This window comes from Falco rusticolus, chromosome 7 (genome assembly GCF_015220075.1).
Source record: "Falco rusticolus isolate bFalRus1 chromosome 7, bFalRus1.pri, whole genome shotgun sequence".
NCBI classification, from domain to species: domain Eukaryota; kingdom Metazoa; phylum Chordata; class Aves; order Falconiformes; family Falconidae; genus Falco; species Falco rusticolus.
In genome coordinates, this window is record NC_051193.1 from 48,674,228 (window position 1) to 48,690,822 (window position 16,595).

The window sequence follows — 16,595 nt, forward strand, 5'->3', positions numbered from 1 at the left end:
GCAGTTTAACAAGTTTGTACATGTCATATAAGCAAGTATCTGGATACACACATGGACCGTGGCAAACAGAAACCTTCATGGATCATGTAAGTTAGAATTTTAACTATCAGAGTTACTAATTTAGTTAAATGCTTTCTGCAGGGGTGTTTACCAAGACTTTTGGTTTGTTTTTCTTAAGCTATTTGTTTAGATTTTCATCTTCATTGGTGCTTTTTTTTTTTTTAAAACATGTACGAGCTCCCCCTCAAAAATTCTTCAGTCGTCAGTAAATTTACAATAAACTGATTATACTAAAGGTTGATATACAATTACCTCCAACCATGACCTACTTATATTTCAGGCAAAGGACAGTCTGCCATTTTATGTTTCACTGTAAAGATACCTTGAAACACATCATTAAAACTGGTTTCACTTGAAATATTCCATTCTACTTCTTGGCGTGTCCTGTTATGAGATCTCACCAGAGCAGAAGAGTTTTGCTTTAATGCGTGAAAAGACAAAAATGCCCAAAATAACTATTGAGGCATAAGATCTTTCTCCCTCATCTTCAAAACTTATCTGCGCACAACAAAACTGTTTTCAAGTTCAAACCCTGAAAATCCCCGTTTAAATACTTATCACAGAGTGCCTTCTACCAAAGGTAGGATATCAACAGCTTCAGTCTGCAGCAGGCAGGACAACTGAACAGTGACAGCCTACAAGGCTTCCTACCAATTCATGAAACTCATCATTAGCTTCCACAACAGACAAGATACTGACATATAGAGCACTGCTATCATCACAGCAGATCTCACACTACAGATTTTTCAGGCCTCCTCCATTACTGCATTTCTGCTTATACAGATAGAGAGATCAACCACAGGACAGGATATCTCACAGAAACTATTCTGGTAAGATTTACCAGTTTGGAAAAATAAAATTTAACAATGCAAACAAATACAAAGAGTCTGTCTCCAGGTGATAAATTAATTTTGTATTAGACTTTCCTACACTACTGCCCTAAAACAGTGCTTGAACCTTAGCTCATTTCATCATTGCTGCCTATCAAACCACCACCTCTCTTTTAGTCTACCGGATTTACAGCAAAGGGAGCCATTTTATTCCTCACCCGGTTGATAATCAGCATACAAATGGAAGTAGAATACAGGTTACTGTTGTCACAATTAACATATTATAGTATCATCAGGAAGTTTTTTCATCTAAAGCATAGAGCTAGCTAGTGTCCCAGTCTATCAGGCACCGCAGACTGACTGTAAGCTTACATTTTATTTCACATTTATACAAAAGCTGTATTTTTAGTACTTATTTTATAGTTAACAATCTCTACTTCCTATCACAACATATGACTGCAACATTGCCAGTCATGCTTTTAGCCTCATGGCCCCTGACAGCTGCAGGCTACTGCTGTGGCAAAGTCATCCCGAGTGGGATGGGATGGCTGGAAGCACCTGGGCCCTGCAACTCCCCACATCTGAGAAGCAACAGGAACCTGCGGAAGTCTAGCCAAGGACACATCCCTTTCCCTCACACTATTCAAATCCCTAAGTTTACACAAAAGCCACGAAATCACCATCTGCTTACTTCAGTCCCCGCATTAAAAATCTACTTCAAGAGTAAAGTCTGACAACAGCCTCAAACATTCAATAACCAGAAACCGATATGAGAATAACGTCTCCAGGCACCGCACTGGCTCCTGCGAGAAATCCCAAACATTCTCCCCAGCATGGATGTGGAGCTTTGCACTAAGGTTAATACTTCCCGGCTGCTCTCATCACGACTGCTGGCAGACTTACGCCTTCATCAAACATACAGTGCTTCACCGGTTCCTCCTATTACTTTGCCAAGTTGGAAGTTTCTTGACTTGCCAAAGCTACTAAGGAAGCCTTGTCCATCTCTAATACACTGACGTGCTACGCAAGCCCGCAGCTGGCTTGTGTACTGAGAGAGATACAAACCCTGGTTATCGAGCACTAGACCCAGTTTAAGACTTTTCAAGAGGACTACAGCAACGATACAAAATAGACCTACTGTACACACAGGACAAACACAAGTCTCCAAACTGAGAGTGGTTTTCTTGCTTTCTCTACTTACACAGCAGCAGAGTAGAATGGTATTCAGCGGTGCTCTTCCCATGCAGTACATAGAGGTTTTCAGCAAAGAAACTCTACTAAAAGCAATACTTCTCAATGTCAGTGCAAATTAAGACCCATGTAAGGAAATACTAGATATTTCCTTAGTAGCATGTGGAAGTTTTAAGCTAGCAGACATTACACGATGCAGATTAATGTGGTAACATTACTCTTCAAGCAGTTCCTACCCCTGCTTGATTTGGGGGATGTTCTGTTCTGTTCCAAGTTTTTGAAACACAGTTGCAAATTGCAATGAACACATGTGGCCCTGCATGTTTACCCTGTCTGTGGAATGGGGTCCGATTGCAACAGTAGTAGACCAAAAGACTGGAGGGAACAAGACACAGAAGCCTCCACTTATTTAATACACAGCAAGTTGCGTATATTGTAAGAGATATAATATTGATATTATACATTTGACATGCATCAGAAGGGTCCGTACACTGAACTGTGACATTTCGGGGACCATACTCAGGAATTCCCGCTGTGCACTGCATTCTGACTCTCCAGCCAGCTGAAGACTGACATTCTTAAGATCTACTTCACAGCCAAAACAGGAACGTTTGTAGTTGTCATAAAAAAAGTGATCTTCCTTTTCCACTCACTTCGTAATCACACTTCTTAAAAGCTGTTTATTTAGCTAAATGTTTGTGACTCCTGCCATCATTTATCTCCTTAATAGATGACATACAGGTTGAAGAAAAAAAATTACATAAATCTATGTTTAAAACTTATTCAGTAGATTTAGGTTTCTTTGAACAAAAAGAAATTTTGTCTTCAAAACACAGCACAGCAGTAGTCAGCATTACAAAGAGTTAATTTTTCTTCTAGTGACTATTTACATGTTATTGTTTTATTCAGTTATAATGTACTTGCAATTCTCTGAGGCAATACCTTCCTAAACTTACTGTAACTGTGTGTAGCTCAGCTTGTACTACTTAAGTAATACAAACTGTGGAAGAAGATAAACATAGATGTCTGTTTTCTAACAAACTTTCTTCTACATTAACTCAATCCACTAATGTTGTTACAGTCTAAGCCGGTAACTGGAATCCTTGCAGGACCTAACCCACATCCAGGGACTTCTGGGCTAACAATGAGCCAAAGCGCTGTGAACTGGGTTAGGCCATGGCACACGTAGGGCAGCAGGAGGGGATGAGAGCTGAGCACAACCTGCTTATACTGGCAAGAGCACGGAGAGATGAAAGAGTCTGGGTGTGCATGTGTGTGCACACACCCCAGAGCCTGATGAGACTTGAAATGAGGCAGGGACTGGAAAAGGAAAGCAAGGAAGTCGGGGAGTCCTGCACAGGGAACAGAGGTTACAGTTCCAGATCAATAGTTTCTTTCTGATCAATTACAAGCTGAAATTAAACCAGCCTGGTGTAAGTTCACACTATATATCATAACAAGGTAGAACCTTTTCCATGCAGTTAAAGTCTTTCAGGATCAAAAGCACTATTCGATCTAACTATAATATTAAGAACAAAGATGTAAATAAAAGATCCAACTTTGCCTTGCAAACCTTCACTAACAGAACTGTTCAGACTGAGACATTACACAGTGTTTACTTTCTGCTAACTGAAGTTGATCACCAGAGTTTCAAAGTTGCCCATCTGTACCCAAAAAAGACTCAAGAGGAAAAGAAATATGTTCAGGAGTTACCAGAACTAAAATTCAAAACAGAGTGAAGGCCAGGCAGAGACAAACTAATTCTCCCTGTGGGAAGCTTGCAAGGGTGCCAAAACATACAGAGGAAGCAACATCTAAAAAACAAATCCCCAAAGACCACATACTTCATTCTTCAAAAGAAAAACAGAACACATGAGGAAAAAAAAGTTTCAGAGAGCTCTTTGAATCTGCCCCGAAGCATGCCAGAGTTTCTGGTTAAATAACTTCAAGGTAACTGTTGTCCAAGGGTGACAGTTTGCTGTCAAAAAGCTGAAGTACTAACTTCTGTATGAGAAACAGGTCTTCTTGGTTACTGCTCCCGGGGCAGAGGTGGAGCAGGAACATGGGGTGTGAGTGCCTGGGAAATCTCTGTATGTAAAAATCAGTGTCCTGTAGCATGGAACCCTGCGTATTAACCTAAGGGTGATATTGCAAGCACATATATTCAATGCATGGAAACATATTCCTTGCTTTGAATAATCAGGTGCAATTTTGGCAATGTTACTGTAGTAAAATGGAAATTAGTAAGGAAGAAGGCGACACAATCCAGATAAACAAACCTGAGTTTTGCCCAGTTTTCCAAAAAAAGGAACTCCTGAAATAGTTCTGCAGAGACACCCAAACCTACACAAGACTTAATGGATGTCTCAGCTGAAAGGTGCAGTTCTGTTATTTCAAAACAGGTCCAAGTCCTGTGACACTTCTCCTTCCTACCCATCCACACCAAACTCGAAACAAACTTGTGTCACGGAAGCTGTGAAACTTATCAGTTCTCCAGGACAACAAACACTCTTCGAAAGAAAGAAATTGAACTTGATAATCTGAGTTGTACCCACTGCGTGTCATCACTTCATCACTGAGGCGTGATTCGGAAACACACAGAGCAGCATGCAGCCGGGCTACTTACACTGTCTGGAAAAGCGCCCGCTAAGATCATGTTGCAGAAATAATTCACACCTGCAGCAAAGCTGCACAAAACATCATCAACTCGCCGACTTTGACAGACATACGCCGACCGCGAGGGGAGAAAGAACTTATATCCAGATGAACACGCATAACAAGTACGAAACCCCCCTTCAGCACCCCAGGTGAAGCCAGCGGGACCCGAGCGCTTCACGTGGGTGCAGGGACCCCGGCGCCGCGCCGGCCACAGCCAGCCCGCGCACCGCCGCAGGGTCGGGCGGCTGCACCCGCGACGGCCTCCGCCCCGGGGAGGCCTCAGAAGGGAGAAGGGGGACCGAGTCGGCCCGGCGCGGGCTATACCGGCAGGCCCGTCGATTCGGCCCAGGGGCGCCCGCCCTGGGACCTGCCCGCCCGCCCCGGCCCCGCTCCGGGCGCCTCGCGTCACAGCGGCCCCACCACGCTTGGCGGCGGCGCCGGGACCACCCTGAGCACGCCCTGAGGGGAGGGAGGGAGAGGGCGGAGACGCCCCCGTCCGGCCCGGCCCACCCAGCGAGCCGCGGGCAGGCGGTGCCCCGCGCCCGGCCCGCCAGGGGGAGGAGAGAGGAGCCGGGGAGAGGGCAGGGCAGGGCAGGGCAGGGGAGGCCGGCGGCGCCCCCGGCCCGGCCCGCGACCAGCCGCCGGGGGGAGGCAGGGAGGCCCCGGCGCCCTCCTCCGCCGAGCGGAGCACGCCCCCTCGCTCCCGGGCAGCGCCCCGGGACGCCGCCACCGCCCGCACTCACCCGCCGAGCCCAGCAGCAGCCACAGCAGCCACATGGCCCCGGCGCCGGCCGCTCCACAAACTTCGGGGCTGCTCCGGCAGTCCGCCCCCGCCGGAGCCTGCGGCCGGGGGCGGCGGGGCGGAGGGAGGGCGGAGGGAGGGCCCGAGGGCGGTGCCGGCCGCCGCCCCGCCCCGCCGGACGGGCGCCCTCACCCGCCGCCGCCGCCGACACCGCCCCAGCCCGCCGGCGGCTCGCCGCAGCCCGCCCGGGCGGGGCCTGGGCCCGGGGCCCTGCCAGCCGGCCGGGGAGTTGGGAAAGCCCGGCCGGGACCCCCAGCGAACGGAGCGTTGGCGGCAGCCCGCCCCGCAGGGCCGTCCCGGTGTCCCGCTCGGGAGCGGGGCCGTGCCGTGCCGGTGCCCCGGCCTCGTGCGCCGCAGCTGCCCCCCGCCCCGCTGGCAGGTGGCACGGCCGCCTCGGCTTCGCCAGTTCTGCTGCCGGTCAGGCACCTGCAGCCGGTGCTGAGGACGGTGAGGAGGTGTCCAGTGGCAGCAGGCGGGAGCCCTTTAGCGACCGCTGGAAGGGTTGGGGTCAGAGCTGCAACCCGCGGGCCTTCGCGAGGTGCAGAAACGCTTGCTGTGCCCCTTCTGCGATACAGGGCAATGTGGTGCTCTCAAAGTGTCTCCCGTGCCATCTTCTGGCGTGTGCTCCTCTCATCATTCCCCAAACGGAGAATGAGACATTTGCATTATAGCCAGTCAATCAGAGCTAGCATGTGGGACTTCATATCCTTGCAAAGCTCTGAAACCCAGGATTTAGGCATCTTAAACTGCATTTTCAGTCTAGGGGCCCGATCCTGATCCCACCTGGCTTCTGTGGGAAGAGGGGTGGGCCTTGCTTTAACAACATTGTTTTTCAGGAGTGAAGAAAACCCACATTGGCACATCAGCTGTTCTACTTTTATGGGAAAATTGCTGCCTGTTCATTAAGTGGTACCTTTTGATTGTAAAGTATTCCCTCATGTGTGTATGTCAAGTACATAAGTAGATCTGCAGGTGTATAGAATAAAGTTTTAACTCCCTAAAAAGCTTGCAAGCACGTATTTAATAGCTGAAGAGGAGAGCTTAGTGCAGAAGGTATTTTAGCTGAGAATTAAAGCTAGTTTATAACAGTAAAAAGCTGCCAAATGATTTCTAAAACTGCTCAGCTGATCTGGACAAAAATACGGTTTCAGGCAGAATTCTTACAACTCATTTAATATAGTCAGAGGGGCTCGAGATTTATTGGTAAGGTTTTCACACCATTTGGAAGAATCAATTTTATTTTGTATTTAAAATAAGACTTCTATTTGCATATTTTAATTTAGCTTCTGTTAGTTCTTTCATGGTATTTTAATCCCTGATAGCTAATTCCCACGTGGAAGTCATCTTGGGAACTAGTTTCCAGAAGGGGGGCTGAGACGGAGGAGTGGGGTTTGACCCCTGAGGGATGTGGCTGTGGGAATTTCCTCTGCCTGCCAGGACCCCGGTCCCCAGCCGCTGCCCTTTCTGCCTGGGCTCCCAGTGTGACAACCCAGCGTGACCCATCTCGCCACTCAGCCAGCTCCAGCCAACTCACCCCGACTACATGCAGCAATAGGGGTTAAGAGGCGAAGTAAGATGGATGGGTGGCCTCCTTGGCAGTTACCAAAAGAGCAAGATCTTCTAGTCTGCTAAGGGATTAAGCGGGAAGCTCTCAAGCTGTAAAAGCATTTTATTCACCTCAGTTTATTAGTCAGCACAGGATAAAGGGTCCAGTGTGATTCCTCGTTTTACCTTGTGGGTGTCGGGTTATACAATTAAAAGTACATAAAAAGATGCAGGAAGAACAAAGACAGGCAGAGAAACCTCAGTAACCTCATCAGGGAAACCAGAGCATACAACATTGGCTGCTTCTAGGTACATCAGAGAAGACTTGATTAGACCTTCCTACCTGGTGTGAAGTCTGCTAAGATAAGTCAATCAAGAAACTGTCTCCCAGATGACTTGCAAGCTAAAGGTGGTTATTGCCTATGGTATAGGACGCATTTAGAGATGCAATGCAAAAAACGTTTTGGGGACATGCAAGACTTACTATAGAATGTTTAGGGCAAAGACTAAAGGAGGGGAAAAGGAAGGTTTGAGGTAGATTGAGGAGGAAAAAACATGGCTAAATAAAGGGAAAAGAGGATCGAAGGGGCTGGCCAGTTGTAGCTGAGCCATGTGTTTGATCACCACAGCCTATCCCATGTTCTAGTTAAATCCTCTTTCTAGCTATCTTGCATATAGGTGCACTGTCGATTCTGAGTGGGTATGTCTGAACACTAGCAAACTTCAAACTAGATTAGCCAGCAAACAAGAGGTCTGGGTATCTGTAACTGAGTGGCACCACAGACTTCAGGTCAACAGTACATGCTCTGAGTCACCTTACCCTCATATGAACTGCCTTCATATCACCAGGGTGGATTTCTCATTTTGCACCTGGAAGCAACATGTGATCCCAGCTCTGTTGCAGACTTCGTGTGGCCTTGAGCAAGTCACTCTTGTCTGCCCGTGCTTTGGCTCTTGATGAAACTACAAGCCACCTACACCACAAAGATACTGCAAGGATAAAGAAGTAATTTCATGTTGCTCAGAATGTGGTTAGATTCTGAATGGCTACCAGTAATGCAGGGTACCAGCCAATGATCATAACAGACAAGGAATATAGTCTGAAAAAAAACCCCATTTTTTTTCTTGCTTCTGTTAGCTTCATAGTAAATTATGCTGCGCTTGGCCTGTGATCTTGGCAGGATCTTTGTGCACTATGGCTAAGGGCTGGGAAGGGAAACTTTCTTCAGAGCCAAGCTTGTCAGAGAAGGCTCATTTACATTAGCACAATTGCTACTAGCCAATGTTTCTGGCGCTTCCTTCGTGACTCTAATAAAAGGTGTGGGATTTTGCTGCTCGATTTTAATTTCCAAATGCAACTTCACCTTCTGCCCTGTCTTGAAATGAAATCAGCAATCTTTTAATTTACAAACATCCCAATCTCCTGACATCAAACAGCATTTAATAAAAAACTGCATGTGATGGCAGTGTCCACATGGCTCACATAGTTGCACTCTTCCACAGGAAGGCTGCAGGTGGCTTCAGGGAAGCTGAAGTAATGGAAGAGGGACAGATGGAATGGAAGTACTAACGGAGGATGGGGATGACCTGCATGAGTACTGCCTTGTGTGGGTGCGAAATTATGTGTTAGAGATACACAGTCATTGTCTCCATCCACATCATAGCTGCATTCTGCCCTGCTTAGAAATTTCTTTGTGGCAAGTCTGTATAGATCAGGTGCTCTTTCAGCAAACCGTGTGTCAAAGTTTGGGTGCCTGATGACAGCAGAAGAATAGGTGTGAGAATATCTGGCTTTGGTATAAAATTCTCTCTCCACCTTACTGTGCTGCTAAGGGGCAGGCAGTTAATCTTTGTAATGCAAACCTGCCACCAGGATTGTGGGGTTTAACCCCTTTTTGGTTACATATTCTTCTGAGATGCCCAGACGAAAAATAACCAATAACATAAAGGGTTTGCTATAAAAAAAAGAAATACCCAGATGCTTATTGAAACTAATCTCTATCAATTATTAACCTAAAGGCTGCTCTTTTTAGGTTATTGTAGATGACAGAGTGTCTTCAGCTCATATTGGCAGACTGTCAGTTCCTACCTGGGGAGGGGGACACAAATTTTTAAGTACCTTGCAGGGCATCTGCATCTCCAAGAGAACCCGACCCCTCTAAAAGATACCAGTGCTCAGCATGTTGTAAGCTGAAGCTCAGATTTTTCATTTCTCATTTCTAACCAGCTTAGTATACAACTCATATTTAATTTCACAATCATTCTTATAAACTAGAAGTTGCTTTTTAGGGAGTTCACACTGCCTAAACAAGGGAAAAGAGAAAACTGTAATAATGTCTCTAGATGCAATCTAAATTTGCTGGCTTCAGTCTGGAAATAGTGCTTTGAAAAAAATTAATTCTAGTCATTTATATGTGTCATGCCCAGTGACAGGACTGATGATGATAAAAAGTCAGGACTGTTTTAATTAAGGATAAAAAAATTTAATAATATATTGCAGTATTTTGTATATGACTGAGCTGCTACTTAGCAAGCCAGGGAGTTTGGAGCTCTGCTTAGCAACAGCTTCTTGATGGATTCAAAATAATAATAATCCAATTTTTAATATATTGCAGCAAAATGATAAATGTAGATCCAAATACATTTATAAATTTGTAATCATCATTAACATCTATCAAGTTAAACAGGTATATTAGCATATCAGCCTATATCCATCTATCCATTAGAATTCATCTCCATTATGGCTTTGCAATGTTTTGATCTTTAGCTCTGCATCAAGCTTGAAGCTCTCCTGACTGTTGCAACATTATTCACTTTAGAAAACAGTCGGAGATCAGTTTTCAAAGGAGTCATAATAGGCATTCAGATTTCCTCATATCACTCGTATGGTTCTCTCATAACATCTTAACATGTAAAGCGTTATTAACTGTATGCATTGATGTGGTCCTCATCACTATGCCAGTCGAAAACATAACGATCAAATGAAAAGTAAGGAACAGTTCTCAGACCTGGGCAATTACATTGGCAGCTTTCTCAAAAAAGCAAATTGAACTACTATGGAGTTCAAAGAGCGAGTGAGACAAGCCTCCCCCATCCCCTGCATACCACGGGCTCCAGAGCCTCCAGCAACAGGAAGCACCTGGGCAAACCGGTGCACTTTCCTTGAGCTCCAGAAGTGCCAGGCTTGGATTCAGGCATCTGCTCAGCCACGGTGGCCTGCCTCTTGTGCTCCCAGGAGCTCACTGCTCACAGCTGCCTGAGGCACATGAAACATAAACAGTTAATATTGGGACTGGTCTTGCAGATTGCAGCTACTCTATGTTCTGTGTGCAAAAAGTGTTTTAATGAGCATCCAGAAGGGGTATCTGGGATGTTCTGCTAGTACAAATTAAGCCAGCTTAAGTGTTAAATTCTCTTCCTCCTCTCCTGCCAGGCTGTGGGCTCAGCATATTAGAAAATGCACAGAACCCCCTTGCTCTACAATAGCTGCTGGCTTTTCTGTCCTAGTGCTATGGAAAGGGAAGGCCCTGAGGCTCTGGCCCATTCATTTTAATTTTTTCTTCACAAAATCTGCAAAAAGCCCCCTGCTGCACAGCTCCCATTTGGCCTAAGCTGCAGCCATAATGGCGTTCTCTCTTTGGGACTCAGCAACTGGAGATGGAAAAGGCTTGCAAGGCAAATTTGCCCATACCCTGAGCAACGTGGGACTGTTCTCCATTGCACAGTAGATCTTTACGCACCCTGCCTACGTCCCTCTTACTGACCCACAGTGAGAGGCCCGCCACACTGCTCCAGAAGACTACACCACACTCTGAGAGCATGTTTAGACTCTTGCCCACGCTTTCAGGCTCATCACTGCTTGAGTTCCTTCATCTACCTCCTATCTACCCTTCGCTTCTGATTTTGGGACTAGGCAGGAGTGGGGGGCAAAAATCCTTCCCTTTTTTGTGCCACAGGCATAACCTCGGGCTTCACAATTTCAGTTCTGTCGTGCCCTTCCCTAGCACAAACTGCATCAGTGGTGGTGCATGACTGCCCTGCTGTTAGCGCAATGGGATGCACTTGGTTTTGAGCTCTCCCCTACTGCCAAAGCCATGGTAAGAGGCTGTAATGCCACAGCAGTAGCAGCATGTCCTAGGGCACAGCTTGCCAGTAGGGCAAGGGTCTTAGCTCATCACTCTGCCCACCATGACGGCAACTTGTGAGTATTACCAGGTGATGTCTAAGTTTTCCCTGATAATACAAAAGGTGCAGGATGCCACCTCTCAGTTATATAGCTCAGGTGGCACACAGCTGTTTTTTCCTTCCCTCCATTTTACTCTAAGCTATGTTAAATATCAGCTGGAAAATTTTCAGAACTGTTTTCTCACTCCCAGCCCCACCCCCACCCACCCACCCACAACATATGTGGTTGCCCCAGTCTTTCTAGACAATTCTACATCCCCACATCCCTAGCTCAAGCCAAGAAAATTCCCTGTTCCAGGTCTCTGATACAAAGGACACAGTTCGAAATCAGAAAAGCTGATAGAATGTTTTGATGCCTGTTTTACCTTTTAATCCTACTCTGTGGAGCGGCAGGAGGCTACACTATCAGATTCAATTGCAAAATAAAAGCAATTTCAAAAAATTTGCATCCTTTCCATTTTACATATTTATAAATGTACATATAAATTAGGTGGTTCTATAGTTACAGTTCTCTAGCTACAAAGCCAGACAGTTCTTGTTTGCAAGCTCCTCACCCCGCACGCCTCACCCACGGAGGTCACAGTTTTATTATACTTGACCTTCTGAGTACTGGTGTTTTCTGGAGGAACTCATTAGAAATCCATTGCATTTGCAGGGTGTTTTTTTTTAATTCAAAAAGTAATGTTGTTTCTTTGATGTGAGCTTTATTCATTACCTAACCTGTCAATATTTTCAGCTAATGATTTCAAAATAAGTAATCATAGACAGAATGTAGAACAGCAAGATGATTATGTTGTCCCCAGGTCTTCCAATGACCTCCTGGATAATTAGCATATCAATACTTTCCATTAATGTAATGGGCAGTGTGTGAAATTTCCAGACTGCTTCCAGAATCTAAAGTAGATGAAAACAAGCAGAGAGGATTATTTGGCAGTAAAGTATATAATCAATAAATGAATGCCCAGATCAATACCTGTCCCCTAGCAGGACCACAGCAGTTTAGCTCCAGCTATCCCTTAAAGGGGTTCTAACAAATAAATAACAGAAGTTAAATTGGTATGTTTTGATGATGAAAGTTTGCTGTAATTTGCAGGAAAATGTGATAAAACTCCATTATGTGTGTAAATCCCCAGCTAAAGTAAAATGTTATGCCACCTATGGCATCTATGCCACCTGAAGGTCTGAGAGTTTAACTCATGCTTCTGATTTAACACCTATTTTAAAAGTAAAGTGCCTCTCTTTTGCTCCAGGCCATGAAAAAAACACATCATGAAAGCCTCCTTTTATGTGCATATGTGAGAATTTATTTTTTATATATTTTCACAAAATATTTGGTGCTATCTCACACTGATGGCCTTGTATACAGGGTAGAGGAGATGCAACAAGAAGCAGGCAAGTCATTAAAAATACAAGGTGGGAAGGAATGGAGTGGCCAGGATGCTAAAACCTTCATAGGAAAACAAGACCTAAGCTAAAACTGAATTTTCTGAGTGCCTGATCAATTCTTTCAGAATTGAACCCTGAGGTTCTTAATCAGACCACAAAATGACTTTGTGATTAGGTAACAGGTGAAGAAAGGAACCCATCTTCTCTTTTCTAAGCCTTCTTGAAGTGCAAAGTAATAAGATGTCATGAGAAGATAATCTACGTGGTGTTTGCAGTTCCTAACTGGGAACCCAGCTGGTATTTGAAAAACTGTGAATTAAATAATTTTGTGTTTGCTAACAAGGGTAAATTGAGTAATTGTTTACATTACAATGTTTGTTTGAAATGTTATATTTTTAAATGGTAATCTGGAATTTAGAGTTTGTCCAGAATTCAGTCTTTTCCATGACTAATGTTCCTCAAGATGTACAAGGGTAAAGTCCTCCTAGCAAGCACTTTTAGGGTTCATCTAACTTTTTAAACGTCTGCTTCAAGAGGTGTTAAATCCTCAGAAACACCTATTTCTCTCCATCAAGTGTGAAAGAAGTTCACAATGTCTGGCTCTAGTGGAAAAAAATGCACTGAAAATGTCTGGAGCTAAGAGGAGATGAATCTCACCCACAGTGTGCCAGCTCATACATTTGCACAGACATCAGATTGGCTGTGCCTGAAGTGAACCATAACCTCTTTACAGTGCCAGAGCCAGCACCGGGTGAGCTGGGGGCACCCAGCTCTCCTGGGGCAGAGGGGCTGCTCAAACGGGCTCAGATCATTTCTCCAGCCCCTGAGGTGCAACCATCAGTAGTGAGCACAGCGAGGTTTGCACCCTGGGAAGCACAGGAGGCTCAGTAGAAATTTATGACCCACACAGGAACTTTTTCAATTTTGTCTAGTTTTCAGAAGTGTGAAGAACTCCCTGGTTATTGCAAGTACCCCTTAATGACATGTCATTTTGGGTGCATGGTGAAAATGGAAGACTTAGGTGTCTGCAGCATTGTTAGTGCGGTGGCTCTGGCAGCCCTGTTTTGAGGAAAGCACATCTCCCACTTCCGTGCTGCAACTTCTGAACACTTTGAGGCTTCCTAACTGAGAACTGTGCTGGTATAACCATGTTTAATATATAAGAACACAGCACAAGCTTGTATGACCAGAGGTCTGATGCAGGGGCCAGAAATACTGCATCTCTATTTCCTAGTGCCTAATGGAGGAAGAAGAGCAACAGCTGAATGAATCTGGCCCATCACCTTAGTTGTCTCAGCTGGACTGCACACAGTATAGATACAGATATAGTTTGGAATTAGATAAGCGATATGCTTCGCATACCTTTTTAGTATTTTCTGTTTGTTTGTTTGTGATCGATGCACAGAGTTGGAAGGGAATAAGACCCCAAGTCGTAACATGGAGCTGCTCTTATTTTACACAAGAGAGCAATGGCATATTGAAACACTCACTTTGATGGTTTCCCTGGTCTGCAGGGAGTGCTCAGTAAAAGCTTTCTGCTACGTCTGGATGAACATAACTGGGATTGTTGGTCCCACATGAATTGAGCCAGGAAGTACTGCAGTAGAGAGATGGTCCAGATAGGAAAGCAAATGTCACTGACCGGCAAGATCTAATTTCAGTGTTAGGCTAATTATGTGACTGATGCTGAGCCAGTAGAAAATTATTATGGCCTAGATTAGATTATGCATGCAATGTCAGAAAAGCCCTTGTCCACCCCTGCGTGCATCCCTGCCCTTCCCTACCACGTTTCAGAGTGCAGCCACCCCCTCGCCTCTCTTCTATCAAGCTTTTGTTAATACAGGTAGGTTAGAAAGCTGCATAAGCAATTACAAGCTCCATAATAATGTTCTGTCAGCCACCTTCCTTCACCCTCTCCTGAAATCTCATTAAAGGAGAAAAAAAAAAATAAAAGAAAACCTGTCTGTATGGAAATGCAAAGTGATCTCCCTTACACATGCATTGGTATTTGTTTCACATGCCAGAAGCACAAAGGGCTTTTCAGGTCCAGAGGCTGCTGGGAGTGTCAACAGGGTGGACAGCAAAATGAATGACTGCCACAAACCAGAATGGGAATTTGAACACAGCAGCTCCAGTCTGCTGAAACTCCCAGCCAGCAGATCCCTCCGGCCCAGCACTGACTTTCCTAAGCACAAAACTCTCCATCTCTTTCTCTGTCCAGCAAAAGGAGCAGGTTTGGATTCCAGTACAGGACAGCTTACATTCATGAAATGTTCTTTCCTGTCTCACCGGCTAGGAGAAAAGCCATCTTTGCTCATACTACAGCCAGAAATAACAGAGCACTGTGCAAAGCCACACATCCAAACATGGTGGGACACCAAGATGAAGCTCATGTTACACAAGGGGATGGCATGTTATCAGGTAAAAGACTATTTTTGTCCAGCTGACTTCAAGAGACAAAGTACAGCTTTCATGGACGTAGGGAAACACCACAGAATCACTACTAGAGAAGCTGTTTCTGTCATGTAGGCTTCCAATCAAACCTCAGCACAAGCTACGTCTGGATGAAAGGTACCAGTTAAAGAGTAGGTGTAGGAGCACAAGAAAGCAGCAGTGACCCCTGTTTCTTTGCAGGTGGCTGCATAACAACAGGGGTTGTGCAGAAAGTGAAGATCCTGAATGAGGAAAGGTTTGGGTTTCCCCACCCAGCAGTGTGTTCTCAGATCCCCGAGAACTGCCCTGCTTGAACTCCAGTGGATCTGAATCAGCTCTGGTGGCCCAAATGTCTCACAGGTGTGAGTCAAGAGTTAAACTGAAAATAAAAGTTTTCAGTGGCTTGGAAATTCATACAAAACCAGTGCAAATTTGGATCTGAAAACAAAATGTCCCCAAAGTCCAATGGGTTCATTTTTAGAAACTGGTGCTAATGCCCATAAAACAGCTTCATTACTGTTTGTTTTACAGTTTTGCATTAGGTGTTGCACAAATACTAAGCACGGGCTTACCCTGCACTTACATGGCCACTGGGTTGATTGATTTGGATTATTTGGTAACAGCTGAGTGTTTATTTATTCAGTGTATTGTTACAAGCCTCTTAAGGTTGACTAGAGCACTGTATAGGCATTCATTTGGGTCAGCTTGTAAAAATTTAGTGATATAAACAGGGAGTTCTCCCCTGAGCTTGCAGACGTTAGCAGAAGTCAGGCCCTAGCAGAGCTGTTCGAAATGCTGGCAGCTCATCTTCTGGGATGGCATGAAAATGGGATTTATCTTTATTAACACTCTTTTCAAAGCTTTATTTTTGAGACACTCAATGCTTTCCAAGTTTGACCTTATTAATGGCTAAAATGTAACTAGCAATGAGATGTAGCAAGTCAGATTAAGCTGGCCTGAAACCAGCTGAGAGGTGTCATTTAAAAGATAGCTGTCCATACTCTAATTTATCCATGACACAAAAGCTCCGGCTTAGGAACACATTTGAGTATAAGTTTCTGGCCTATACAGTCAGTCAAGATTGTAAAGCGTAGAAAATGGATGAGTCAAGAAAAATAAGATCAAGATAATCCTATGGCAAGCAGAGTTGGAGGCTCTAAAAGAGCAATACAAAAAGTATTTTTTTCAAGAGCAAGAGAGATCCTAGCAATAGCATTAGTCCATCATGACAAATTTCCTGTCTTCATCACTAAGGCAGGAGGACACAATTTTTTTCTGTCCTGTACAGAGGAAGAAGGAATTAATGAATTGATACCACATCACGTTTCTTAAGATACTTTAAAGCAAATGATAAGTAAACAGGAAGCCAGGCAATGGGATGCTAAGAAGCAGCTATTAATATCAGGGAACCTAAAATCAGCAGGTCAAGACAACTTCTGTACAGCATGTTATTACAGACTGTTACTTTGCATCAGTCCTGTCCCAAGTAAAAGATAATGGGTTAA

General features: G+C 44.8%; 1 protein-coding gene across 2 annotated transcripts in view; it reads right to left on the minus strand.

Annotated features, from left to right (window-relative positions):
* LDLRAD3 (low density lipoprotein receptor class A domain containing 3) overlaps nucleotides 1–5,599 on the minus strand; it is a 118,586-nt gene extending 112,987 nt beyond the window's left edge. For both annotated transcript variants that reach the window (XM_037395658.1, XM_037395657.1), the window contains exon 1: nucleotides 5,483–5,599. In XM_037395658.1, the coding sequence (XP_037251555.1) occupies nucleotides 5,483–5,516 (34 nt within the window). In that variant the 5' untranslated portion in view covers nucleotides 5,517–5,599. The remainder of the gene's footprint in view (nucleotides 1–5,482) is intronic.
* Nucleotides 5,600–16,595: the final 10,996 nt, after the last annotated feature.